Genomic DNA, 27,592 nt, shown 5'->3' on the forward strand with positions numbered 1-27,592 from the left:
TTTATAGGCTCTGTTTATATGACACTTAACCTGGTTATGAATAACTCTTTTCCTGGTTTGCACAATGATGATGTGCCATCAAGTGACCACCTAGAGTCCTGCATGACAATCTCCCCCTAACAAGGGTGCCCCCATCGCCCCTGTAACTGAGTCCACCCCCCCGGCTGCCGGTCGTCTTCCTCTTCTTTCCTTCCACTCTTCCCAGCATCCGAGCCTCTTCCAGAGAGCTGGGTCTGCGCATCATGTGCCCGAAGAGGGATCATTTGAGCCTGGCCATTGGTGCCTCCAGGGAGAATGCTGGGCTGATTTGTTCGATGACCTGTCGGTTAGCACAAAACACTGAACCACAAGCTAAGCTGGGTTTGCAGGACGCGCTAACCACCAAACCAAGCAAGGTTAAAACCAAGCGAGTTGTACAAAGGCAGCTCTCAGTCTCTTTACCACCCTCCGTTACAACCCTTTCGTGCAAGGTGCACAGCTGAAATGTTCAGTCCTTGCCCCGCCCATCAAGATCCAGCCCTGCATTTCAGCACGTGCACCTTGTTCTCCAAACTCCTTTCAGAGCTCCAGAAAATGGAAATGTGCCCAGAGCTGTTCACGTTCCAAAATGCTCTGAAAACCAAAAATGGTGGGCACCAGGTTCGAAGGGCAAGCATATCACATGGTGTGGGTCAAATCCTGCCTGTGTCCTATGGGGCACATAAAATGGGCATGCATGTTCATTAACTGAGCAAACTATCAGGCACCCACTGGCTCACACCTCCCTCCTTATAGGTGTATTACCACATCCCATTATAGCAAAACAAGCCCATGTTCGGGGCACTGTACCCCAAGTACCAGCAGCTGGGAGGGACAGGGCAAAGCCCCGCCGTGCGAACTTCCTGGTTGACTTTAATCCGGTTCAACTTCATCTGGTGTCCCCTGGCAGCCTAGAACAGCCTCAGAGTCATCTGGCAGAACAGGGTTGCCATTCCTGTTCTCACCCTGCCACACCACCAAAATTGGGGTTGGAAGATCTTCCCACCCCAAGAGCCAGCTTTAAGGGCTCACAAGTTATCCAGGGAATTACCTGCCCTGCCCCCTTCCCATCTTAGGCCACGTTGACACCCCAGTCCGCTTTCAGCTGAGAGCAATGGGGTTGGCAAAGTGTGGCATAGGGCTCCGCTGCTTTTGTGAATGCAGCTGTTTTATTTCATACACCATGATTAAGCAAACCATGGCTTAAGGCAGACTTTGATAGTTAGAAACTCCCTAACTGGGAGGGCAGTTCAACAGCGGAACCAACGATCTAAAGAGGCTGGATGGTCCTCTCCTTGGGCTGCTTTAATCCGGACTCCTGCACCGAGCAGGGGTTGGACTGGATGGCCTTAAGGGAGCCTTCCACAATGCATGTGCTTCAGTCACTGCAAGGCGCTTCCAAATTCCGATGCAGTTCCCATACAAGCACTGCACTCAGAAGCCTCAGGTGCAGATATGAGAGCACCCACAGTGCTATTCTTTAGGACCCTTTCAAATTTCTCCCACCTTCTGAAAGTGGGTGCAACCCCCCCCCCATCAAACTTAACACATTGTCTTATGCATAGTTACTTTTTAAAAACCAAAGTCTTTTATTAAAAGTCTTATTCAAATTTCTTAACAAAAAGGAGATATATAAAAGAGGACCAAAAATTCCAAAGAGGGGATGATATTATTTATGGGACTAGTTTTGACCAATCTGGGCTGACTTTGCAAACTAGGGCTAAGACGTAATCTTAAACCACCATCGGCCAGGAGTAGGGAAGGAGCGGAAACATTAACCACAGCCCCCAACGTTGAGCTGTGAGATTTGTGTTGTTTGTGCAGTGTTCTCTAGCCAGGTTTGTACGGAACTGTACAAAAAGAAAAAGACAAAATAGGGCTCGCAACTGCAAAATTCTAATTTTTTTAACTGCAGTTCTTTTTGGGGGGGAGAGACGCAACCTCCCCATCCTGCTTTTGCTATCCTGATAAGCAAACAGCGCGAAACTCTCCCTGCGGTGTGGCTTGCCATGGGAACTGCTGCCCCACACATCTGGACGGAGCACGCCCATTTGGGGACAGCTGAACTGCTAAAGGGAACAGCAAAAGCCATCTTGGCTGTTGATGGCTGCAGACCCAACAAATGGCGGAAGAAAAGCAAACAAGAAAAAAAAATTGCAGCAAACAACTGACAATCCAGCCACAACACCTTGATCAGCATCACCACAAACTGTGCTGCAGGGAGGGAGGGCCCAGCATCTGGAATTCATCCTGGTGGCCACGTCTGCACCGTGCACCGGCTCTGCCTTATTTCCAGAAAGTTGCATCTTCAGCCTCCCTGGCAGAGTGGGGCACCCGCAGCCCACTTGGGGCCCGAGGCTGCTTTTCTCAGAAACCAGGAGTAGCCGTGTCCAAATGCATCCTGGATCAGACTCCAGGGCAGTCATGGAGGGGGGCCAAAGTGGGGGAGGGGGGAGAAGAGAGAAACTGAAATCACTGCAGGTTCACTGAACCTGCCCTGGAATTAATAAGCCTTTGGTCGCCAAATACTCCAAGTAAGGGAGTGGTGGAAAAAAGGGGAAAGGATGCACTGCAGGAGCATTGGGGGGGGGGGGGGGAGAGAAAGCTAACAAAAATCCAACTTCTCCTGAAACACCTATTGTTCTCTACATCTTAAAAAAATATATACTGTGGGTGTTGCAGCCGTACAAAAGAGCGGGTGGCCGGGAGGCAGAGGGGGGACTTGTCACAGTCTCACAAAGGGGGACAGCGAGGCCAGGAAAGTCACAGTCCGCAAAAAACGGATTGGCCTGCAAAGGAGCCAAGGAGGCGGCGGCGGCAGCCTCAGTCATCTTTGTCTTCATCCTCCTCTTCATAGGCTTCTTCCTCCAATTCTCGTTTCCGCTTCTTGCCCTGCTGGACCTCTGCAAGGAAAGGAGACCACGGAGGGTGGGTGGATGGGATTGGCTGAGGCAGGAAACGTGCAGCCGGTCCCTGCCTCCCCGCAAAGGAAAGGCCAGGAGGGATGTTCCGAGGGCAGCAGAGACGTCCTCAACCGCTTCTCAGATCGCCCCAGGGGATGAGAGCTGCGCTCTGCTACCAAAATAGCCTATCGGGGATCCTCGAGGAACAACGGTCCTTGCTTAATGACCACAACTGGGACCAGAATTTTGGCTGCTAAGTGAAGCAGTCATTAAGCAAACCCAACCTCATTTTACCATCTTTTCCGTAGTGGCTGTTAAGCAAACATGGTTATTAAATGAATCACACCGTTCCCCACTGATTTTGCTTGCCAGAAGCTAGGCTACACCTTCCCATCAAGCCACACTTTGTTCAACCAAAGGCTGCTGAGTCATGGTACATGCTAGGCCAGAGCCAAACCAATCCTCTGACGGCTCACCGCAACATGTGAACCCCACCATCATGGCTTGTTTGACACAGGTTATGTATACTGGCAGAATCCAGCCAATGTAATTTTTAAGCCATTGCTTAGTGTGTTGGCTGAACCGGGGTGTAATTTATCCATCAAATCATGGTTAAAATAACAGCTTGGCACTAGCCAGGGTCCCAGCCACCGTGGATTGCTTAGGTGGATCTAATAACGAAGCACTAAAGTTAAGACTTGGATCCACTGCTCTGCTGGGGGAGGGGTTGGACTAGATGATCTCCAAGGCACATCACTTCCCAACCCTCACACAATCCACCCTTCAGCCTCAGGGAAGCCGGAACAAGATACCCACCAGCTTCTTCTTCGTCATCCTCGTCTCCGTCATCCTCATCCTCTTCATCCTGAAGGAGGGAGGAACACACCCGCAGATCAGCCAAACCCAATTTTGGGGGGTGTATTTTGGAACCTAAAATTCTTGGCTCACGTACGGCACGCAAACACTTGAGTGGGGCTTTAAACTGAACACGCCTGACTTCCTAGCAGCAGAGCGTTCCCCAAGAAGAGAGCAGGGAGCCATTTCTGCAGTCATGCTCCACCGAATCAAAGAGGCACCTTCTTTATTTTACAGAAGAAATACAGCCTCTGGGCGCAGGGCCCTGTTTGGGCCCAGTCGCCTTTTCTTCGGGCCTGTAGAAAATTGGTTTGAGATCATCACAGCAGGGCCAGCAAACCTAAAATGAGCAACAGGCCAATTCAAAAAAGTCCGCTTCAAAGGGTTCTACAGATAGTCTTCGACTTATGACCACAACTGGGACTGGAACTTCTGTTGCTAAACAAGGTTGCTGTTAAGTGAGTCACATCTGATTTTACGACCTTTTGCCATGGTCATTAAGCAAACCACCGCAGTCATTAAGCAAATCTGGCTTCCCCCATCAACTTTGTTTTTGGAAGCTGGCTGGGAAGGTTGCAAATGGCAATCACCTGACCCCAGAACACTGCAACTGCCGTAAGTGCGAACTGGTTGCCAAGTGCCTGAATTCTGATCACGTGACTGCAGGGACGCTGCGACGGTCCTAAGTGCAAGGGCCAACTGCAAGTCATTTTTTCTCAGCGCCATGGTAACTTTGAACAAGCCATTAAATGAACGGTCGTTAAGTCGAGGACTACCTGTACTTAAGACGAGTCCCTTACGGAAACAGCTCTTCCGTTCCCCAAGCAGAAGGAGGCGACTTAACAACAAGGAGCCCATTTCCAGACTCAGGGGACTTTGACGTAGACAGCCAAGTGCAGACGTGACCAGTAAACAAATCTGCCTTTCTTCTAGCGCACCAGTCAGGAAGTCACTGCCGTAATGCACGCCAGACACATTAGCTCCAAATTCAAAATTAGCTCACTTGCACCACAGACTCTCATCTTAACAAATCTCATTAAAAAGAACTCCGTGAATCTCTGCTTTGGGAAAAAATCATTTTTAGTTCAGGCAGCTGCAAAGGCCTGGCCTTTAACCACTCTCTAGTTGAAGCACAAACCAACCAACACGATGCAGCTGAGGGACTGGCCCCCCCGGACCCCCTCACCTCATCATCGCCCCCATTCTCCTCCTCTTCCCCATCCAAGTCATCTTCGTCTTCATCATCCACAGCATCGTCATCTAACTCTTCGTCTTCCTCCTCCTCCTCCTCCTCCTCCTCATCTTCTACAAGGAAGAGACCCCGGAAAAGAGGTGGCATCAGAGACTGGCTCACAACTACATCTCCATGAACTGAGAGCAGAGCTGATTCCTGGAATCTGTTAAGTGAAATGCTGGGGGATCCCACGAATATTTAATATTTAATTAATCTGGAGGGCAAAGGTCACACAGGGCCCCTGGAAATCCCAGGCATTCTCCACGCAGGGTGCAAGGGGTATGACTAAATTACTCCCTTTCCTCTATACACAAAGGATTCCAGACCTCAAGGTTGCAGAAAAGGGACAATTTAAGTCAACGCAGGAAACCACCCTATCAAAAAGCACTGGACATCTTTGCTTGTGCCAGAGACCCCAAGGCCAGGCATGACTCCACTGCCTTTTCCATGGTCCCAGAGTCTGCCCTCCCCCAAATAACCGTCCTCGAAAAGCCGGGGTAGGTATGAAAAGTCAAGCGCACAGCCGCCACTGTGCGATCGAAGCCCCACCCCTTTCCAGGCCGGACTCACCATCTCCATTCTCGTCGAACTCATCGTCCAGCCCGTCAGCTTCTGGGTCCGAGTCCGGGGCCTCTTTGTCGTTGGTGTCGAACCCGTCAAGATAGATCAGCTGGGGCAGGAGGACAAAGATGCTCTCCCGGTAGTTGATCAGCGTCGTCACCTCGCAGTTGAAGAGGTCGAGGTTCCGCAGGTGGGGCAGCTTTTTCTGCAGTGAGACGGGAGGGAAGGCTGCTGCCCGGTTCGAGAGATCTGGTGCCCTTCCCCACCTGGCGCGTAGAGAGGCCGGGCTGCACTTGGGCCGTCTCTGCCCTCCCCAACGCCCTTGGCCAGTGGCCTGCCTCTGAAGATACCGCTGTGATCGATTTCCCTCCTACGAGTCCCTTGGGGCATGAGGCCCACTCTTTCTCTGTGAGCCTGAAATCCATAACACTCCACAGCAGTGTTTCTCAACCGTGGTGACTTCAAGATGGGTGGACTTCCACTCCCAGAATTCCGATCCATCTTAAAGTCGCCACGGTCGAGAAACACCACTCTACAGACACAGGATTAAAAAACACACCAACGGTTGTTAAGCATCTTCCCTTAGTGCAGACAATTCATTGTGCAAGGCATCCACACAACCAGAGACAACTCTAACAGCCCCCCATCACCTTCGAAGTTTGAAATTTCAGCCATCCCCCCACCCCGGCTTTCCCGGTCCTCCTACAAGATGCATTTGGTAGGATTTTTTAAATGCATGGGCCACAAGACCCAAGCAGACACAAAGGGCCCACCTCCCACTTTGGGGGGTCTCACGGCTGGGGAGGGGGCCGCGTTACTGGTGCGCCAAGCAAACCCTTCCTAGCTCCTCTTCCAACTGAGACCCGAAGACCCTATTCTGGAACAGCTGGGACTGCTCTGCGGGTCCCTCACCCTGAGGCGAAGCCATTTGCTGACCACCCGGTCTGCCCGGAAGTGGCAACTCACCAGAGGTTCCAACGTGTTGATCTCTTTGATTTTATTCCCACTGAGGTTCAAGTGCGTCAAATTAGGTGTTTTCTCTGCAAGGACTTCCAGGCCGCCAGAAATACGATTGTCGCTCAGCTCCAGCTGCCGAAAGAGACACGCCAAACCGCTCCAGATATCGCAGAAGAAAAGCGGAGGGGCCCCTCCGTGTGGAGGGCCGTTTTCCCTAAGCACGCGACGCCCCCCCACTGCTTCTGACAGTTCTTGACAGGGACCCGGTAAGGCTCCCTGGTATTGTGGCCTCTCAGATTAGAGAACAAGAAAAAAGCAAACGGGGAAACTGAGGCAGCAATTCTTTTCTTCAACCCCCTGGTTTGATTTATTGTGCAACGTTGCCAAGGCTTCCACCCTCCCAGATTCTAGGCAGTTTGCAGATGTTAAGATAGCAATAAAATTATACTTTAAAACTGGAACCATGTGACTGAAGCTACACCCTGTTTTCCCCTGCATCTTAGAAAGGGAATGATTTATAGTGAGCAGCCCACTTGACAGTCCTTCCACCCCAGCCTCTGACAAGCCAGGCGCTCACCTTCCGGAGTTTGTTAAGCTTAGGGAGGTTGGAGACGGAGAGAAGGTTGACATTGATCATGCTGAGGAATTCCAGGTTTTCAAAATCAGAGGAGAGCCCGCTGATCTTGCCATCGTCCGAACGACAGTTGTCCAGCACCAGCTCCTTCACCTAGGAAAGGCAGAAAGAAGCATCCACGTTGCCATCCCAATCTGGCCTCCTCCGGCCCTTGGCACGGCAGCCCCCAGAATCCCACCTGGCACAGCTTAGGAATTCCGGGGGACGTGGTCCAATCCCTTGGAGGGGCTCTGAGTTGGGCCCCCTCAACCTCCCAGAAGCCAAGCCAAGGGCCCACTGGGGACAGGGTGGCTTGATAGCCCCATGGCTACTTTAATAGCAAGGACCAGGCAACACGAAAACCAAGCATTGCGTCGTCGCTGGTGTCCCAAAGGTTACGTAGGCAGAGAAACAGACTCGTCTCTCCCACCAGCTGCACTACGGGGATTATCTAGCCACGGCCCAGCCCCACCTTCTCCTACCGCAGCCCAGAGCCAAGCCAATTCTTTTCCTTCACTGCGGCATGCTGCACTTTACACCAACCTGGGGCTCTGAGCATTTCCAGCCGGAAAGGCCAGAGAGGAACTGGGCAGCTGCCTCGGTGGGGCCAGGAATAAAGCAGATCTCTTTGGCCCCCCCTCCCCCAATTGTTTAAGACCCGGCCGTGAAAAGCCAGAATCGACAGTGCGCACTTGCTACGGCCCCATCACTGAGTAGCCCCGGATAAGCCCCTTTTCCCTCTCTTGCAGGAGGAGCTAAGAGCAGCCCACCCTGCAAGCCCGTTGCGGGACCTGTGCCGAGACACGCAAGCAGCCCCATGGTTTGAAGGAGCTGCCTCCGCAAAGCAAGCAGATTTCCATCACCTGTCCCAAACTGCGCCCTCCTGCAAAGGAAGCTGCCAGACCCCCGTCTCAACCAGCCGCAACATGGACCAGAGCCCTTCCAAAAACAGCCCCCCCCCCCACTGCTGGGCAGCAAATATTTTGGAACGCAGAGACCACGGTCCAAGCCTGAGCAGTCTGGACCATGGTTAAATGTCCTTGCAGCTGACTGGGCCCAACAAACCCACCGGGCTAGCTTCTGGATCCGTGGCTCTGGCAAAGAAAGAAACAGGAGTAACTCCGTAGCCGTGTTAAGGGAAGGAAGACCAGAACTGCATGACTCCAGAGTCAGGGTGGCAAGGCTTCAGGTCAAGCCCCCGATTCTTCTTTGTTCAGAACCACAAGGACTAGAGCCTTGCTTTTTTGGCAATCAGCTGCCACGCACCAGTTTAAGACCCCAGATAACAAGCAGAGCTGGGAAAGGCTTACTTACACACACACACACACCCCACCTGCAACCGGCTTTTCAAGCTGCCTAACCTGGAGGGCCTTTGGGGCTGGCTCCATTCGGGCCGCCTTCCCCGAAAGCGCCCGAGCACGGTGCTGCTTTGAGCAGCTGCGTGGCACAAGCCCGGCATGATCTAATGCGTCTGGCAGCACAGCAGCAATGCAGCTGAACCGGCCGTGCCAGCAACCGCATTCTTTCGCTGCTCCTGACCCTGCGTTTTCTCCTCTCTGGGGAGACCAAGGCAGGCGAAGGTCATCGTGGCTGGGGCATGAGACCGTGCTCGGATGGCAACGGCCCTGGCTCAGGAGCCCTTGAGCCGGATGGCGGGCAAGGCGAGAAGGCTAGGCCACGTGCCCGGGCAGGCCTGAATGGGACTCCGCAGGAGCTGGGCAACATTGCAAAGACAGATGGGAAGGGCTCATGAACAGGAACCAAGTGGATTTAATTCCCCAATAATCACCGACATTTCTATCCATTTGGGGACAACAGGAGGCACGAAAACAATGAAATGTAACAGCAAAATCATAGCAAACCGAATACACATATAGATAAGAAAGTCATCTCCCCACTTGCCAGGACAGGCTATGGGATGCATCGGTACTCCAGGTGAAAACAACAACAGCTTCCGCAATCTAACTTGGTCGTGTTTTATTGCTCTCTTATTACTGATTTACACCTGTGTGCCATTACTTAAGTTGGTTGTCACCAAGCTAAACTCGTAAACAGAACAATAAGCAGCACCAAAACATTTAGAAAGGATAATCACAAGTAACCCCAAGCCACCTTGCAAGGACCATGGTCTGGATTATTGCAGGCCACGTTCTTTGGAACAGATCAGGTAACAAACACCCCACCCATTTTAAACACATTTTCTATTGGTGAAAAGTTTGCAGGTTTTTTGAGAAAAGGCAGCTGTGGCCTGCAGACTTTCTGTTCTGTCAAATTCTATGCCATCAAGAGGGACAGAAGCAGGAGTCCCAGTGGTGTTAGGGGCAAATATTCTCAAGGAGAGAGTGCATGCCTATAAGGGATACTGGGTTATCCCGAAAAATCTGAAATTTTACAGGGATTTGGTAGAGCGTATAGTACTAGGTTTCTGCAACAAAAAGAATATTTGTTTTACTTCAGTTCTACTGAAATCAACTTTCAAGCCCCAAACAATTATATTTTAGAGGCAAGATCCAAAGTGCAAAGACTTAATCCCTGATCAACTGCACAGCCCTGCAGGGAAGGATCAACCCTTTCTTGCAGCCTCTAAGGCTCCTCTCAGCTATGCCTGTTTCCCTGAACATACACCTTCCCCTAAAGCTGCCCCAACAAGTATTTTGCAAGCAACCAAATTTACAACTGAATCCAAAAAATCTAGAAACTTGCATGTTAATGGAAGTATACCATTTCAAAGTGCTGGGATTCCCAAAGCAGACAAAATCCTATTTTCTGCAAAAAGATACAGAACTGCAAACTGAACATTATGCTGACTTTGAAATGGGCAAGAGTGCCATCCTGCATTAAAAAGGAAGTTGGTGTGCAACGTAGGCCAGCTAAAGATTGTGGCTACTGATTGGCCAAAACATCTGGAGGAGACCAATTTGGAGAAGGGGGGTATCTCAGCCTACCAGGGAAACTGCAAATCTGGGCACGTCGTTCCCCCCCCCCCCAGTAACAAATGGAAGGACGGGGATTGGACGACCCCAAAATGCAATCAAGAATATTGACTTTCATTGTGTATTCAAGTAGTACCACCCATTCCCTCTTTACCAGTAAAAGTGGAGTATATGATCTGAGGGGCACAGGGCCAATGGTTTAATTTGGTGCTCAACGTTTTCTGCCAGGCCCCCCTCTTCGTGACAGTGGGGCACTGGCATCACCCTGAAAGCACAAAATGAACACAGCACAAAATGAAAAAGACACTGAGTAGCTTGCTCACTTTCCTCTACAGCAGTGTTTCTCGACCTTGGCCACTTGAAGATGGCTGGAGAATTCTGGGAGTTGAAGTCCACCCATCTTCAAGTGGCCAAGGTTGAGAAACACTGCTGTAGAGAAAGGGGGAAAACACTTTGCAACACACACACACACTCTCTCTCTCTCTCTCTTCTACAGCCAGTTTGCAAAGGGATGCTCCCTTGCTTTAGGTGTGGGGAGGACCAACGCTTGTACACAAAACCTCCAATTTATACTTTTTCCTGTCTTGCCAGCCACACAGACCACAACATGTCATTACTGGCTTTAACCTCTTTTATGAGAGTTGGACTCTGTTTTGGCTCCAAGAGACGTCCTGGGAGAAAGCAGCTGGGGGTCTCACTCTGTGCTTTTAAAGAGGGAACACCCCTCCTTCTAAGGAGTCAGGGCTGGGCCAACTTCTGGCACATCTGCACAGAGAGTCCAGCCAGGATTTTGGGCTAACCACCCATGCCAAGCATCTCGGAGTACAAGCACTCCAGCACAAGGTGCAAATTTCAGAGCAGGCACGGTGCGCTGCGTTATGCTCTAAATAAGTCTAAAGTTGATTGAGTACATCACACGGGGCTGGGTTTACACCACACAGTAAGTCAGAAACTCTGGTTTGCTGACTGCAACGGCCCCATCCTGAGAAAGATGTTTCTTAGTGTCTGTCTAAGGAAAACACAGCACAGAGGACTTTTTTCACTTTGTCAGCATTTCGCTTCCCCTCTCCCATGCCCTCGGCTGGCTGGCATTTAACGTGCGTGTTTTCTGAGGCCGGGTGCTTGATGGTGCCTTTTGCTCAGCAAAGCAGACACCCTCCTCCAACTGAAGTGGGCTACTGATCATTCCCCAACTATCTGCAGAACAGCAGGTTGGGGAGACCACTATAAATAAAGCCTATTTCTACCCCAAACTGCACTATAAAGACACACGAGACCGCCCCCGTCCCCCACCGCCTATTTTTAGGCTGCAAGCTCCTTGGGGACGGGGACCCCCGCCACCGCCTCTGGACAACTTCTTTGATTTCGGATATCCACATTTCTACCAAGCAGAGCTTGCCACAAAATGGGGCAGCAGAAACGGAGAATCGGCCCTTAGCCAATTTTTCTGGAGGGACCAACCCCCCATTATTACTAAAACACGGCCAAGCCAGAAAGAGCTTGGCCAAGAATCACCCTGAAGGCCAAGGGGGCAATTCCCGCCAGCCTGAACGGGGAGGCCTGCAGCGGATTTGCCATGGGGTTGCTTGTGGGGGCTCCTGAGCTAAATTGAGGCAGTCCCCAGCCACACAACCACCACAGGCCTCTGCAAGAAGGACAATGAATCCAGAAGCAGAAAGAGGCTTGGCGCCCAATGTGAGCAATCTGAAGAAACCCAGCCGCCTCCACTGCGCTGAGACCCATCAGTAACCTCCGGATCTAAGCACCAGAGGGCCTTTTCGCTTCGAGAAAAGAAGAAAATCACCCTTCTAGCATGGCTGGCCATGCCCTGATCTACAAGCCCCAGAGTTCCTTGCTGGGGCAGCCATGATCATTCCCAGCTCAGCTGCTTGGGGGGGGGCAGGGAGGCAGCACCCCCCCCCCCGCCTGAGGCTCCTTGCAAGCCCTTTTCAGGTTGCACTGGGGCTTAAGCCCCACAGCCACACCCCATGCACCCCCCAGGCTGCCAGGGAAAGAGGCTGGTTGTAAGGATGTGTGGGGGAGGGGGGCTGGCTCATGAGGAGGATCCTATGCCTGGCAGAAGCAGCCCTGAGTGGGTGGAGGGATTCCCCTGCCAACCATCCAACTGTGTGGGATCCCCACAGTGCACCCCCACCCCAAAGGGTGGCCCCCTTCCCAAGGCAGAGAAGCAGGCCTCATCCAAAGTGCCCCCCCCAGCGCCAGGCATCACCACAGGCCACATCTTGCCCGCTGCAGGGCCACCAAGCAGGAAGCATCACCCTCTCCTCGCCAAAAGCACATCTGGCAAGGGAGAAGAGCTGCCTGAATTTCGGGGGTGGGGTGAGGATTTTGCTGCAAAAGGTCTGGCCAACCTGCAAAGAGCCCCCGCGTGGCACCAGGTCTGCTCCTTCCAGTCCCGTTTATGCCGACTGCTTCTGCCTGCCCCCGCCAGGCCTCAGGGGCCCCCAAGCTGCCCCCCCCCCCCACGCCGGCTGCCAGACCATCTTGGATGCATCTTCCCAGCAGCATAAAAGGCCGCCTCCAGCCCGGGCCCCAGCCTCCATTTTCCGCCCCCCCCCCCCGAAAAGACCCACGTGGACACGACGCGGTTGCAGCGGCCTCTCCAAACACCCGCCCTCTCCCCGCGATCTCGCCGACTTTCCCCCACTCAGGAAAATAACTCCGGCCTTCTTCATAACTCCCCCCTCCGGCCGAGCGTGGCTGCCTTCCCGCGGCGGGCGGCCATCAAGGCGCCCTTTCTTCCCCCTCTCAAAAGCGCCACTGTGCTCACCGTCGCGCCCCCTCCGCGCTCGGCCGGGGGGGCTTGGGCAGAAGCGGAGGGCGCCCCCTCCCGCCTCCCCGCCGAACCCGGTGTCCGGTTTCCACGTGCGCAACTCATCCCGCCCGCCGGAAGCAGCGGGGGAGTCGCTCGGCCGGGGCGAAACAATTGGCCGAGCGGAGGGGGACCCTCGCCGGCGCCCCCTCCCGGGCCGGGGCGGCCCCCCCGCCCATGTGCGCGTCCCTCCGCCCGCGGCGCGCGAGGCAGCAGCGCGGGGCAGCCCGGCCCCTTTCGCGGCTTCTGGGGCGAAGGGCCCGCTCACCTCCGCGGCGGGGCCGCAGCGCCGTTTCGGGCCACCCTCCCGCCGAGGCGGCTTCCCGGGCCGGCGGGCGGGCCCGGCGCTCTCCCACAGCGGGGCGGGCCGCGGCCTCGGCTGCGGCGCCCCCGGGCCGGCGAGGGGCTCCGCGAGCGGAAGGCGAGGACCCGCCGCGCCGCCGAAGGGAAGGGAAGGGCCCGGCCGGCGGAGGGCGCCGCGATGCCCGTGCGTAAAAACGCGCCCCGGGAACGGCGCGAGGGCGCACGGCGCCGGGAGGAAGGGCGGCCTCGCCGGGCCTCCTCGCGGGGAGGGTCGGGGCAGCCGCCGCGCGGGGCAGCCGGGAGCGCCCCCGGCCCGCGCCTCGCCTCCCGCTTGCCCGCCGCGCGCGTCTCCAACATGTCGGCCGGCACACGTGTGCGCCTGGCGGAGAGGACGAGGCCGCGCGGGCGGGCCGGGCCGCGGGCTCACCTCGCCGGGCTTCATGTTGCGCAGCTCCAGCGTCAGCCGCTTCTTCATCTCCATGGCGCAGCGCAGCTCTCCAACCGGGCCCCGGGAGCCCGCGCCGCCGCCGCCGCCGCCACCAGCGATCAAGCCGCGGCCCTGCTCGGGAGCGAAGTCGAGCCCGGCGCTGCTGCCGCCGCCCCTTATATAGCGCCCAGCAACAAAGGGCGGGGCGGCGCTGCGCCGCGCCGGGCGTTGGAGCGCGGGGTGCTGGCTCGGTGGCTGCTGGGCTTTGCCGCGGAGGCTGGGTGCCGCGGACCTCGCGCCCCTTCCCCCCGAGCTCGGCTCGGTTGCTCGGCTCGGGGGTCGGAAGGAAGGGCTCGGTCGCAGCCGGGCCTGAACGAGCGAGCCGACGGCGAGCGAGGGCCCGCCTGCTCCGGGCTGCGGAACGTTCGAGGAACCCGTCCCCAGGGCGGTCCGGGCGACAGTCCTCCCCGGCCCGGGCCATTGTCTCGCGCCGCCGTTCCAAACGGAGCGTCCCGCTCCTGCGCCCCACCCCGAACGCTTCGGTTGTCGGGCGAGGTGGTTAACCTGGTCAAAACTCGAAGTGTTCCTTTTTTAAAACAAAAATGGGGTTGTGTTGTTGCCCTTGATTTGGTGCGCAATGAGGCTTTATGGTGTTTGAGTTGCGATTTTATTACGGTTCGGTAGATTTCCAGTTTTGTGGTTTTATGTTTTCCGGATTGCTGTTAACAATGCAGGATGGAGTGTAAGTTCTCTGTAGCCCTGTCGAGTCAGCGTTGTGCCTTGGGGTTGATTTTGTGGCAAACAGAATAGAAATGCTCATTTAAAATAATAATATAAGCAATAATTCAGCAAGACTTTGAAAAGATATTTCAAACCGAGAGAGGCACCCCCCCCCCCATAATGCCTGAGACCAGACATCTCCAACTGGATGCCCTCCAGGAGTTTTGGCACTGAACATGAAGCCGGGATGATGGATACAGATGTTCAGCACATCTGGCAGGCATCCGATTCTCTTTCAGAGGAACTGTCCATTTAGCCTAGAAGCGCCTCTCCAACGTCTGCAGAGGGATTGAGGCCTACATTTGGGGGGAGTGCCATCTGTGGGTGCAAGATGCCTGCAGTGTGCAAAATTGTTCAACATGCACAACCCTTTTTTATCCACACCAGCCCAAAGAAAGCCGGTAGCACATTCTTCTGCTTCACTGGGATCCTACCGGACCAGCCTTGGCCCAGGAAGGCTGGCTGAGCTTTCCGTGTGAGCTCTGGGGTTGCAGCAGAATCAAGCAGGGGGTGGGAAGGCTGCTAAAAGTGTTCCAGATGCCCGAGGGCCCCACCCTGGCAGACATTTACTTATTGTCTTCTGTTGAAGAGGCTGAGCAGCTGTTAGGATTGAGACAAGAGTCAGAGGGGTTAGTATTTTGCGGGCAGGGAGAGCAAGGCCCTTTGAAGATTGCACTCCGACTTTGTAGCTATGAGGATGATGTTTATTTAGTTTAATGTCCTGCCTTTTCTCTAGGATGGGGTTTCTCAACCTTGGCAGCTTTAAGATGTGTAGACTTCAACTCCCAGGATTCCCTTGCCAGCATGGCTGGCTGGGGAATTCTGGGAGTTGAAGTCCACACATCTTAAAGTTGCCGAGGTTGAGAAACACTGCTGTGGTAGGTCAAGGTGCTGTAACTGGGGATCTCTATTTAATCCCCCCCCGCAACAACCCTGGGGGCTAGGTAGTTTGGGAGACTGGTCTACAGAGTTTCATGGCTGAGGAGGATCCCAAACCCAGGTCTCCCCGGTCCTCTCCTACTACCCCACTCTCTCACCCATAACAGCCCTGCCAGTTGCTGCTGTCCCAATGGACTGCAGTTCTCCACATTCCCAGCCGTGGGGGCCACTGGTTAGTCTGTTAACGATCACCTCAGTATAGCAGGGGGCACCATGTTGGGGAAGGCTGAAGTAGAGCCTTACAAGGCAGAGCGTGTTTGCCGCCCGCAGTCCCCTGATGCATTCCACGTGCAGTTTTGTGCTGCGTGCTTTTCCTGAACCAGCTGTTCTTGGGGTCTGCTGTTCATGCCTTGAGATACCATGGTCCATCGGACCTGGGGTAGGTGTTGGGGAAGTGTGGCTTTATTCTCCATAGTGTCCAAAAGTAGGGCAAAACCCAACAGATGGAAGCTTTACAGCAGCCTTTTTCAACCTTTGGCCCTGGAGGAACCCCTGAAATGTTTTCCAGGCCTTGGGGAACCCCTGCACACTCAGGCTCAAATCTGGGCCTCAAGTTACAAAGTTATTATATTCGTTTCATGGGTAGGCCTGGATATATGCATTAAGTGTTCTTAAACTAAAAAGGAAGAATGAAACTTACCTCTTTCGTGTGAAGTGGCCCAAATTTGAAATAATTTTTTAAACAAATCGTGATCTCCCAGGGAACCCCTAGGGACCTCTCGTGGAACCCGAGGCTTCCACAGAACCTGGTTGAGAAACCCTGGTTTACAGAGCATGATTAAAATGAGGAGGAATGTCATGACTGTGAGAGGCATTAAGCAGTGGACCAGCCTCCCTCCTGGAAGCTCAGGTGCTCCATCACTGGGGGGTTTCAAGCCAAGGTTGGACAGCCATTTGTCTGAAATGATCTGAGGATTGCTGTCCTGGGCAGGGGGTTGGACTAGATGGCCTCCAAGGTCCCTTCTGACCTATGACCTCCTATGTGTCTATGATTCTATGACCTCCAAGGTCCTTTCCCAATCTAGGATTTTAGGAAAGTTGCCTCAGGCAGCAGAAGGTACTTTGGCCGTCTCACCAGCCTTGCAGGACTATTGCGAAGACAAAAATGGGTAGCGGTGGAGTTCTCTTGCCACACCGTGCAGCCCAGAGGATGGAGGGAATGCTGGCATCCCTGTGGACCAGAGCAGGATTCCTCCATTCCCAAATGGTTGATGGATGTTACTTCAGGACACACAAAAACCCAACCACGCACGGAGCACAATGGGGGATGGTTTTCAGAAAGGCTTCTGCGGTTAGAAAATGCAAAGTGCTAGGGAAGAACAAGTTTTTGTTCTTCATCCTGATGCATCTCGTCCTGTCCCTGAACTCAGAGGTGGGGTGTGTTGGAGAGGAAAATTGGTGGGTGGGAGAGAATGCATCCAGCAGCAGAGAGCACTGAAGCCACCTGGAAACAAAGCCGGGGGTCCGTGGGCCAAGCCTGACTCTGGTCCCGATGTCATTCACGTCCAGTGAGATGAAAGCAGATGATGTCAGTCGCATTCCTTTCCTGGTTTCAAAATTGCAATAATTTTGGTCTTGAATATAGGAGGCAACCGTCCTGAGCGTAGTATGGAGCTAAAAAAGGAGGCAAGCCAACGTTTGGTAGCTGGTCCGCAGTTCTTCAGCAGCTCTGGGTACGTGCCATCAAACCCTGCAGCGTTACCATTTGTAGTGAATCCAAGTCCTTCTGCACTTCTTCCAGGGTGAATGGGCGTGAGTATGAGGCATGTGGTAGAGCGTCATGTTTCAGCAGTCTAAGCTCAGATCTAATTGGTCTGGTGAATTTCTTGTGTCTTGTCCTCGAGGTGGAGACAAGGTGGTTAGCTATGGATCCAAATCTCCCCCGAAGCTACAGACCAATTGGTATCCTTTGTGTCACCTACAAACTCTTAGACTCAAGCTAAACAGAATGACTCCAGCAGTGGAATCTGTAGTTTCAGGAGAACAAGTTGGTTTCTGCCCCAGATGTGACTGCAGTGATGAAGTCCTCGCACTAACCGCCTACCTGGAGAATGGATTCCAAAGGAAAATGAAAAATGTCTGTCTGTCTTGACCTCTTGGCCTACAACACTGCCTGGAGAGACCGACTTCTCAAACTAATCAAGGTTGTATCTTGCCATTGGGATACGGTGGTGCTGCGGGTTAAACCGCTGAGCTTGCCGATCAGAAGGTCGGCGGCTCGAATCCGTGTGACGGGTGAGCTCCTGTTGCTAGTCCCAGCTCCTGCCAACCTAGCAGTTCGAAAACATGCAAATGTGAGTAGATTAATAGGTACCGCTTCGGCGGGCAGGTAACGGTGTTCTGTTTAGTCATGCCGGCCACATGACCACGGAGGAAGTGTCTACAGACAAACGCCGGCTCTTCGGCTTTGAAACGGAGACGAGCACCGCCCCCTAGAGTCGGACATGACTGGACTTCATGTCAAGGGAAACCTTTACCTTTACTATCTTGCCATAGCACCACTGCCTTAATTGACAACATGCTGAGCAATAGGTTATTCCAAGTCTCCACAGAATTTGACCGGAGTAGATTTCACAAGCTGAATAATGGCTTACCACAGGGATCAGTGTTATCCCCTATGCTTTTAATTTGTACATACATGACCTGCCTGAAACGGTGTCTCAGAAATTTATTTGTGCTGACGACATCAATCTTACAGCCCAAAGAACCAACTTCAGCAAAGCAGAGGATATCCTTTCTCAAGACCTTCAGAAGATGGACGACTGCTTCAAAAAATGGCGCCTCTGGCCAAGCCCATCAAAAACAGAAGTAGCCACATTCCACCTCAGCAGCAGGCACGCAAACTACCAGCCTTCAGTGAAGTTCCGGAACCATATTTTACAGTGTAACAACTCCCCAAAGTGCCTGGGGGTAACATTGGACAGATCACTGACCTTCTGACAACATCTGGAAAAAACAGCTGCAAAACTGAAAAATCGCAACAGCCTGTTGAACAGACTGGCTGGAACATCCTGGGGCGCTGACACTAACACCCTACGAACAACAGCCTTGGCCCTGGTTTATTCCACAGCCGAGTATTGTGCTGGCGTGTGGCTTAACAGCTCCCACACCCGACTGGTCGATGTTCAACTCTGCCAGGCAAGGCGCATCATCTCTGGCACGCTGCATTCTGCCCCTGTATACTGGCTACCAGGACTCAATATTATTCCACCCCACATCAGAAGACAACAAGCCCTCGCCTGGTTATGGTCAAGGATGTCGAACAACACGGCCCTCCCTATTCACCGGGATATTGAACAGACCACCACAAGATTGAAACCTCATAGGCCAGCTTGGAAAACAGCCGTACATCTAACATCTATCCAGTTCAACCCCAAGAAGGCCTGGAGAGAGGAATGGTCCAAGCTGTCACGTCGCGGCTTGGCCATTAGTGATCCCTCTTCCAAACCTCCTGGCTTTAACCTGCCTCGCGCTGTCTGGACGAAATTGAACAGAATCAGATGTGATGCCGGAAGGAGTGCCTCTGCTCTGTATCAGGGGGGCTGAAAAGATTCTCCTTGTTGCAGCTGAGGTGCCAGTGGGCAGACTATCGAACACATTGTGCCAGACTGCCCACGATGTGTGTTCCCCGGCCCCGCAGAAGATCTGCACGAAGCAACACCAGCAGCCATCGCCTGGAGAGCTGAACTGGACAGCCAGTTGTGAGGCTACTGCTGTCTCCCTGCAGAAGTTTTGTGTATAATCGTGTGGACTGTGTGTATACGTTTGCCTTTCTCTTGTCATGTACTCATCATATGCTGTATATATGTTTGCTTTTATGAGATTTTAACATTTAGGATTATAGTTGGATTTTATTGTAAACTGCCCAGAGTCCCTCTTTTGGGGGAGATGGGCGGTAATTAAATTTGAATAATAATTGATTTATATATATATATATATAGAGAGAGAGAGAGAGTTGCATCCCTTGCACAACGACATCACTGTGCGTGAGATGCCACCATGGCTGCTAACCGATGCTTCTGTGGTCAAGCATCTGCCGTTTCTCTCTGTCCTTCTGTCCGCTCTTCCCTTTCTCAGCCGTCCTCAGATCTCCTCTCTCGGCACTGTTACAGGCCCTGAAATGGCCATTGCTTCCTGACCATGTCTGCTTCCTGCTGGACAAATTGGCCGGGCTCTATCTGTGCGAAGGAATAACTGGACGTCTGGAGGGGCAAGCTCCCACAAGTATGTCCGTGGGGTGGGGGGACTTTACCGCCCCGCAGGAACCTCTGTCATGGTCTTCAAAATAGTCCACCTTGAACGAGGAAATGGCAAAGCCTGATCTCACTGCAAAACAGCTGAGATGGAGCTGCATGGATTCCACACCTGATTAGCCCTTTCCTTTCGCTAGGTTCTCACCCACCCACCCACCACTTTGCTTCTGTCAGCCTGGACAAGCACATGTCTCTGAAACCCCCTTTCTCCCAGCCATGCTCAGTGCATCTTGTGAAGCAGCCTGGGATGTGTTAAGGCTTACAGGAAAATGCGTGTCTTTCTGGGGCTTCTGTGCTCCTTCAACCCATTGATTCTAAATGGGTTATAAAACAGCCAACACAGGCTAACCTCCATGTAAGAAAAACTAATTTTAAAAAATTAGAAGTACAGAAATAAAATCAATAACAATGCAATATATTATGTGCCATCAAGTTGTTTTGAACTCCTGGCAACCAAATACCCTGAACTGCACCCAGAAGGGATCTGGCGACTGATGCCCCTCACGAGACAGAGGTGTTACATGGGCATACCGAGATCTGTCCATCGTTGCCTGCGCTGCTCCCTTCTCAACCAGCTGAAGCTTTCCAGTGGTCTTCAAGGGCAGCCCCATGTAGAACGCATTGCAGGAGTCAAGCTGTGAGGTGACAAGAGCATGAGTGACTCTCTGGAGAGCCTCCCAATCCAGAAAGAGGCGCAATGGGCACACCAGATGGAGCTGTGCCAAGACCCCCTTGGCCACAACGGTCAGCTGCTCTTCACACAGGAGCTGTGAGTCCAGGAAGATGCCCAGATTGCTCACCTCCGGCCAAAAGGGAAGTGGCACCCCATGCATGGCCAGAGGATCCCCAAATCTGGGTGCCCCCAAACATCAGGTGGAGGGGGCATCCATTTAACTGAATGGTCCCTGCAGTTTCTGAATGTTTATGTGGTGGTCCGCAGCTGCGCAAAGCTTGAGAAACACTGCCCTAAACAGCTTAGAGCAGTGCTCCTCAACCATGGGAACTTTAAGATGGGTGGACTTCAACTCCCAGAATTCCATGGCCAGCATCTTAAAGTTCCCATGGTTGAGAAACTCTGGTTTAGAGCCTGATGTCCCATGGACCCCCCACCCCTGTTAGGGCAGGCAGGGCAAGGAGGTTTCCTGCACTGCTCCCAGGTCACAGCATGAACTCCCTTGGGAACTGCATTTTGCACACACACCCTTAAGCATCTAGAACGTCTGCAGGGGTGCATCTCTTGCTTGGCTTTTAATTCTAGATTAATACTCATTTTCTGAGAATCGTATTATAGGAAAGGGCTCTTGAGGTCATCCAGTCCAACGCTTGGTCAGTACAGAGATCCAGATGGAAGCACCCTGAGAAGTGGCTGTCCATCCTTTACTTGAACCCATCACTTGTCTTGGGAAGGGGGAAGGGGAGCCCATCACCTGTCTTTGTCTTGCTTCCACTCTTGTTCTTACTATAACTTAAATCCATTATTCTATTTAGTGGGTTTGGGGGCCTAAGAGAACAGGGCGTATCCTCTCATTTCCCTTCCCTTCCCTGTTGTCATTTTCAATCCGTTTGAGTAGTGGACTAGAACTGAATCTTGTGATATGCCCCTTTATACCACTCCCCAGTTTGATGAGGACTCCCTGAGTACAACTTTTGAGCCTCCACTGAATCACCATGCCATCTAGCTCACATTTAACTAGCTGTGCTGAAGTCAAGATATATTACATCTACAGCATTCCAGCAATCTATTAAGAAAATTACCCAGTCAAATAAAAAGATCAGGTTAGTCTGACAAGATTTATTCTGGACAAATCCATGCTGGTTTCTGGTAATAAAATAAATGTAAAACTGCATTGTTTTGTCTTTTTCATTCAACAGCTGGTGTATTGTTTTCCTTTTATTTTGCCTGTATCTAAAGAAATTATCTTAGCATCCTTTGCTAACCTCAGCTCATTTCAAGCTTTCATTTCCTGACTTTGCTTCTACAGTTCCTGGCTACTGGTCTGTATTCCTCCTTGGTGACTTGGCTCTTTCCATTTCCTTTCTGTATCCCTTTTTGGTTTTGGATCTTCACTCAGCCTTCTGCACAGCCACACTGGTTTCTTTGCTGTTGTTCATTTTCCTCCTTTTATTTGTCTGCCGTGGTGCTTTTCCGGTCTCCTTTTTGAGGATCCTCCCCCCCTTCCCGGAGTCCTTGGGCTTCTCCTGCCAGGGGGTCCTGCGTGGAGCGTTCCGAGTTTCAGGAAATCCGCTTTTCTGAAATCCAAGGCGTGTATCTCACTCAGTCAGTTCTCGTCTCCCTTCAAGTCGAGAATTCCAGGACTCCGGGGCGACTTTCCCCCAACGGTCCCGCTGCCGCCACTCCTCAGCCCCGCCGTCCCCACCGCCGAGTGTCAAGGGAGGAGAGCCGACCCCTCGCGCCCCCTCCCCACCCCTGGGAGAAAGTGGGCGGTGCGAGAGGCCAGCCGCGAACTCCCGGCAGGGCCCGCCTCCCCAGCGCCGTCGGGCGAGGTCCCGCCCCCGCTCGCTTCCCTTCCCTTCCCTTCGGGAGATGCGCCGCTTGCCCTGAAGGCGCCGCCCGCCTCTTCTCCTGGGTGGGGCGGGCACGAGGAGGCATCGGCGGGACTCCTGCGCTGGTTTGTTTCCCTGCTGAACTTCAGCCCAGGTGCCTTCGGGGGACGGCCGAGGACCTCCGCTCGGGTCTCTGAGCAGGATGGGGATTTCCGGCACACCCGCCCTGCGCCGCCTCACCCGCTCCTGTCGCCTCTGTTTGTTTTGAAGAAATGCTCTCCTTCCGTTGCTACGTTTCACCCGTGGGCATCTTCCCACCAAGCCTCCATTACAGCTATTAAAGGATGGCACATGTGACACCTTTGCTGCAGGAGCTGCATTGGGTGCCAGTCTGCTTCCGGGTCCAATTGAAGGTGTTGGTCATCACCTTTAAAGCCCTACATGGCATGGGTCCAGGCTACCTGCGGGACTGTCTCACCCCCATTCCATCGACCCGTCCCACCTGGTCAGACAGGGCATGTTGAGAGCCCTGTCCATCAGACAATGTCGATTGGCAGGACTCAGGAAGAGAGCCTTCTCTGCCGTGGCCCCTGCCCTCTGGAACACTCTTCCCCCAGAGGTGAGGCAGGCCCCTACTCTCCCAGCCTTCCGGAAAGGAGTGAGGACCTGGCTGTGCCATCTCGCTTGGGGCATTAGGATGGGTAATCAATCTTGAGGGTGGTTAGCACCTTGAAGAGGCCCCCATGAATTAAATGAATTTAACCTAAGAACTTTTTAACATCTCTATCCTGGATTTTATATTTCTATTTCTATTTAAAATATTGTTTTTATTGTATCTTAATCTTGATTTATTCCAGTTTTATTGTAAACTGCCCAGAGTCACTCTTTGAGTGAGATGGGTGGTGATGAAATCTGAAATACAAATACATATAAATATAAATAAATCATATTTGCCCTCCTCTACTAAGAGTTCAAGCTCATCTTATTTATTTCCCCCACTTGAGTATTAGCAAATAAGGCAGGAAGACAAGGAATTTTGTTCTGATTTTTCTCTGAGTGATTTAAGAGGTCCCACTGCAGCATCATTCCCACTTTCTGCAGTGCCCAAGTCTTCAACTGGGACTGTTCCTTCAGGCTTGCTGTTTCCAGCCCCACAACGTTCACAATCCCCTATTCATTTAAGAGTTACGTGAAACTGCTAGCAGGGGTCATCTGGTGGCTTGGGGTGTGGTCGCATCAAGATGCTCCCTGTATCCCCAACTTTGGTTGAACAAGAGATTCTGTGGAAGTCCAGGCTAGGTGGGTGGGGGCTGCTGAGGTCTAGATGGCACAAAACACTGATTGAATTAAATCTGTGTGAGAGAGAGAGGGTTGGCTTTCTGTAAAGCACCTGGATTCAGTGTAATACTATCTTTGGTTCTTGATGGGGTTGCGCTCGCTCAGAAGAGCTGGTCTAGGGGCTTCTCCTGGACTCACAGCTCCTGCTGGACCCCAGGGTGAAAGCTGTGAACAGAAAAAGCTTCACATACCTGTGGCTGGTGCATCAGATAGAGCCATTTATCTATATGCTACTAAGACTCTTGCATCTGTTTGTAACCTTTAACTGGGCAAAATGGTGCATCATAGGCCAACAGTTTTTGAACCAAGGTACCCCAAATAGGCTAACTTAAAGAATGCACTCAAAATTCAGGACCCATGATTCCCATGGAATAGAAATTTGGCAAATTTTATAAAACATTTTATGACATAATACAAAATGTCATAAAACATTTCCTGTGGTCAGCTCCTGATATTTGACTGTGCTATACAGTTCAACATTGGCTACTTTCAAGGCAGAGACATCTCTGAATATCTCCCTGAATTTTTAAGAATTTTTCCAGTACATTAGAAGTTCTGCCATTGTTGAAGGCACTGAGGAATTTGGCAAGGAAATATGTCTGATACGATGACTCAGCGGGTCACAGCTTGTCTAGTTACCTACAAAGCCCAAATGCTCATGTTCTCAGTTCTTCTTCAGGGCCACCTTCTCCAAGCAGAATTCCCCACCTTGCACATGTGAGCCAGCAAGGATTCTCGGTGATTCCACTCCCTGGAAGATGTGGCAGATGGCACCAGTGAAGCCATTTAGTGGCCTGCTAGAACCACCTCATGGAACAGAGCTTAACAAAGCTGACAAGCTGCACACAGAAAAAGAATATTATCTTAAATAGCTTCAATGAGCATGATAGAGAAACACAGGTTATTGATCTTACACACTCAGCCCTCCCAAGCATAAAGAATCACACGCTTAGACATAGTAGGTTTAAAAGTAAAAAGAATCTTACTGACTTTTTATTCTTGGTTCTGTTACATCCTGTTTGGGGGAAAAGATGAAATCTTTGTTCTTCTTTTGTCTCTAAGCACAATTCACCCTTAGCCCTACAGCTGCTAAGAGCTGCATGGAAGATAGGAGCAGAATTCTTCATCAAGGCCTGAGCCCATGGCCCTGATGAAGAGAGCAGCATCCATGCTGCCTGTTCAGTCGGTGGAAGAAAGAGGAAGAAGAGGGAGAGGGAGGAAGTGGGAGTGGGAGTGGCAACAAACAGCTTCCTCTCACATAGAGAATTGCATCATGGGATCAACTCATCTATATGCTAATTGAGGCATGCTGATTTGTCAGCACTTCCAACAAAAAGGAGGAGGAGGAGGAGGGAGAAGGAAGAGGAGGAAGAGGGTTGGGGTAGTTTTGACCCAAAAAAGACACCAATTCAACCTTGCTCATGTAATGTTTATTGTCTTAATGATGAGGCTTAATTCCATGCACACATAGCTAGGATCATTGTAATCATGGATTGGGAAGTAAATGTCAAGTGTTCTTAGTTTGCTGCAGAGATTAGGCAATTTATCCACTTTTTCATCTTTGAGAGACTCCCTAAAACTCTTACTTTCCTGTAAAAGATGCTGATGCAATTGTGAATCTTAACAAAGAGGAGAAGAGGTGAAGACTTTTCTGTCTCTCTGCCTCTTTTAATACAATGCAGTGCACCAAAAATATTCCAGCTGACCAGCTTGTGTGGCCTAAGAGGAGTGAAGGGGGGAGGAAATGAGAGGGAGGGACCAGAGTCCCCAACCCCAGTCCTCTCAAGTGTTCAGAAGAGCAGCTGGTGGTTTTTCTCACTGGCAGGTAACATTTGGGGGAGGGAAAGGAAGCCAGAAATTCTCCCAATTGCTGCCTTGCCCATGGGGCAGTGTAATCCATGTGGCCACACTTTTCTGCTGACTCAAGGACAGCAATGAGGAAGTGACCTCGATGGGAAATTTTGTTAAGGACTCCTTAAACTCTCCCACTGAACTCCCCAGGCCAATTCTGCTTGCTCCTCCTGTTCCATTCCTTAGTGAGTTTGCTCCCTGCCTTAGATAAGCTGCCTTATATTCTTCTTTACAACCTCTGTTTACTCAGCAGGAAGCAGTCACCCAATCACCCATCATGGGCCCTCAGCAGTCCTCGAGATACACCCCTTGCAATCTGTTCCTATGGAAGACATGACCTTTTCACCCCCACAGCTCAACACACAATCCCTCAGAACACACAGCTTTTATTGTTGATGTTATTGTTTCATTGCTATTGTTCATCCCCTGTATTTTAGATTGTTATACCTGTTTTTGTTTTGATTTTTTTTTTACCATCTCAAGGGCTCACCACAGTAGAAAGGTAGGGAATTAAACAAACAAATCGATCAAACAAACTTCTTACATTTTTTCCTTGAATCTCCTGCCAGACTGTTAATGGCCACCCTCTGTATGTTCTCTGAGAGAGGAAGAAAGGGGAAATGCCAGGGTTATTCTGTCCTGCAGATTGTGATAGTCCTCCTTGTGGGTGGTAACAGGCAGAATTCCCCAGGCAATTGTGACAAGAGGACAACTGCATTATAGGTCTGCAAACACAATGCCGCCCCCCCCCCGCCCCCCGGCAGATGAGCGTTAGCCATAGATCAGTGCTTGGAATGGCACCTTTTAAAACCCGTCAGTGGTCTGCAATCTCCATAACTGATTCCCTTCACAAGTGTCAGATGTGGCAGGGTTGGGGCAGGCAGTCAGATCTGGACTCTCTTGTTTTATTTTTATGAACAGGTCAGGAATTTCTTTGAAGTCCGAGCCTCACCAACAGAGAACCAGAGGAACTGTGCAATGAGCTTAAAGCAGTTGTCAAGGATGAGCATGAAAAGAGGCTGCCAGGGATGGAGAAATAGAAGAAAGCTGGATGTCAGAACAAGCTGTGGAAATTGCCAAGAAGAGAAGAGAAGCCAAAACCAAGAAAGCCCAAAATCACAGGAAGGGACTTAATGAAGAGTTTTAGAGAGCCATCGGAAGAGACGTGAGGCAGTTCTACAACTACATCTCTAAAGCCACTGAAGATGGAAAGAGCCGTGGAAGACCAGGAAAGTCTTTCAACAGGTCTCCGAACTCAGAAGAAGGTTCCTACCTTAAATTGGGGTGCTAAAGGATGCCAATAGGCAGACAGTGACCGATTCAAAGGAGAGCAAAGGACGATGGAAGCGGTGCACTGAAACACCGTACGGTAGAGATGTTGGACTTCCGAGGAAGAAATGGCAAAATGGGGATGGCTCCATTGAGAGTGGAGCCGATGACTGCGGTGGAATGGAAAGCTGGCAAGTAGACTGGGTCTTTGGGATTCCACTCCGGACAAGGAGAGGACTTGAGGTTGCCCACAAGTGCTCCAGACAGCTGCTCCTTGTGAGGAGACTGCAAGACAGCGGTGTCCGGTGGGTTTAGAGTTCTGGGAGACAAGGGAATAGCCATCTTGCTGAAACCATGGTCAGTACCTTCAAAAGGACACTGGGTTCGCCTGCTTCCTTTTCTAATCACTTTGGGAAATTGCTTGTTAACTGTTTTTCAGCTTTTAGGAACCTTCGGATCGACAAGTTTTACAGCACTAGGTGAGTTTCCATCAATCCTTTGAGAAAGAAATTCTAAATACAAGTTTTAAAAAATTCTAAAAATCTTTTTTTGGAATAAACAGCAAAAGGGTGGCTAGAACGTTGATTCTGAAAATATAGAAACAGACTAAGGGCCCAGATGGATTTGAAATAAGATTTTGAAATTAATTCTTCTCGTGGGAAAATGCTGCTGTTTTGAATTCTTAAAAAAAATGGTGGGGTGGAACTTAGAAGGTTGGACACTAGAGGGAACCAGAAGGAAATAAAGGTTACAATTAAAGGAGAAGAACAGTTACATTTGACTCACTAATACAGAATGGAGCAAAATACTTTAACATTGGATGTATTGAGGGATATTTGTGAACAATGGATCCAGAAATTAATTTTAAGAATGTCTGCCTCTATAGACAGACTGTGTTTAAAAGATGTTATGGAAGAGGAACAAGTTTTACCGGACAAGATTGTGACTGAGTTGAAAGTGGATTTAAAAATGACAGGCCACAAGAATGATATGGAAAAAGATGTTACACTGGATATACAA

General features: G+C 51.5%; 1 protein-coding gene across 1 annotated transcript; it reads right to left on the reverse strand.

Moving 5' to 3' along the window:
• Positions 1–1,583: 1,583 nt before the first annotated feature.
• On the reverse strand, positions 1,584–13,788 carry LOC134488524 (acidic leucine-rich nuclear phosphoprotein 32 family member B-like). Its single transcript, XM_063290995.1, has 7 exons — positions 13,638–13,788; positions 7,106–7,255; positions 6,538–6,660; positions 5,581–5,776; positions 4,963–5,081; positions 3,738–3,786; positions 1,584–2,921 (listed from the first exon to the last, which is right to left on the reverse strand). Exons 1-7 carry the CDS (start codon positions 13,689–13,691, stop codon positions 2,842–2,844), a joined length of 771 nt encoding a protein of 256 aa, XP_063147065.1. The 5' UTR covers positions 13,692–13,788; the 3' UTR covers positions 1,584–2,841.
• Between the last annotated feature and the right edge of the window lie 13,804 nt (positions 13,789–27,592).

Source organism: Candoia aspera, chromosome 1 (assembly GCF_035149785.1).
Source record: "Candoia aspera isolate rCanAsp1 chromosome 1, rCanAsp1.hap2, whole genome shotgun sequence".
In the NCBI taxonomy this organism is placed as follows: Eukaryota; Metazoa; Chordata; class Lepidosauria; order Squamata; family Boidae; genus Candoia; species Candoia aspera.

Excerpts from the sequence above, each read along its gene's own strand:
- LOC134488524 (XM_063290995.1), bottom strand. The coding sequence starts at position 13,691 with ATGGAGATGAAGAAGCGGCTGACGCTGGAGCTGCGCAACATGAAGCCC. Across the intron at positions 5,777-6,537 it reads TCAACACGTTGGAACCTCTG|AAAAAGCTGCCCCACCTGCG; the intron begins GTGAGTTGCCAC and ends GTCTCACTGCAG. Across the intron at positions 2,922-3,737 it reads GGATGACGAAGAAGAAGCTG|AGGTCCAGCAGGGCAAGAAG; the intron begins GTGGGTATCTTG and ends CTTTCCTTGCAG.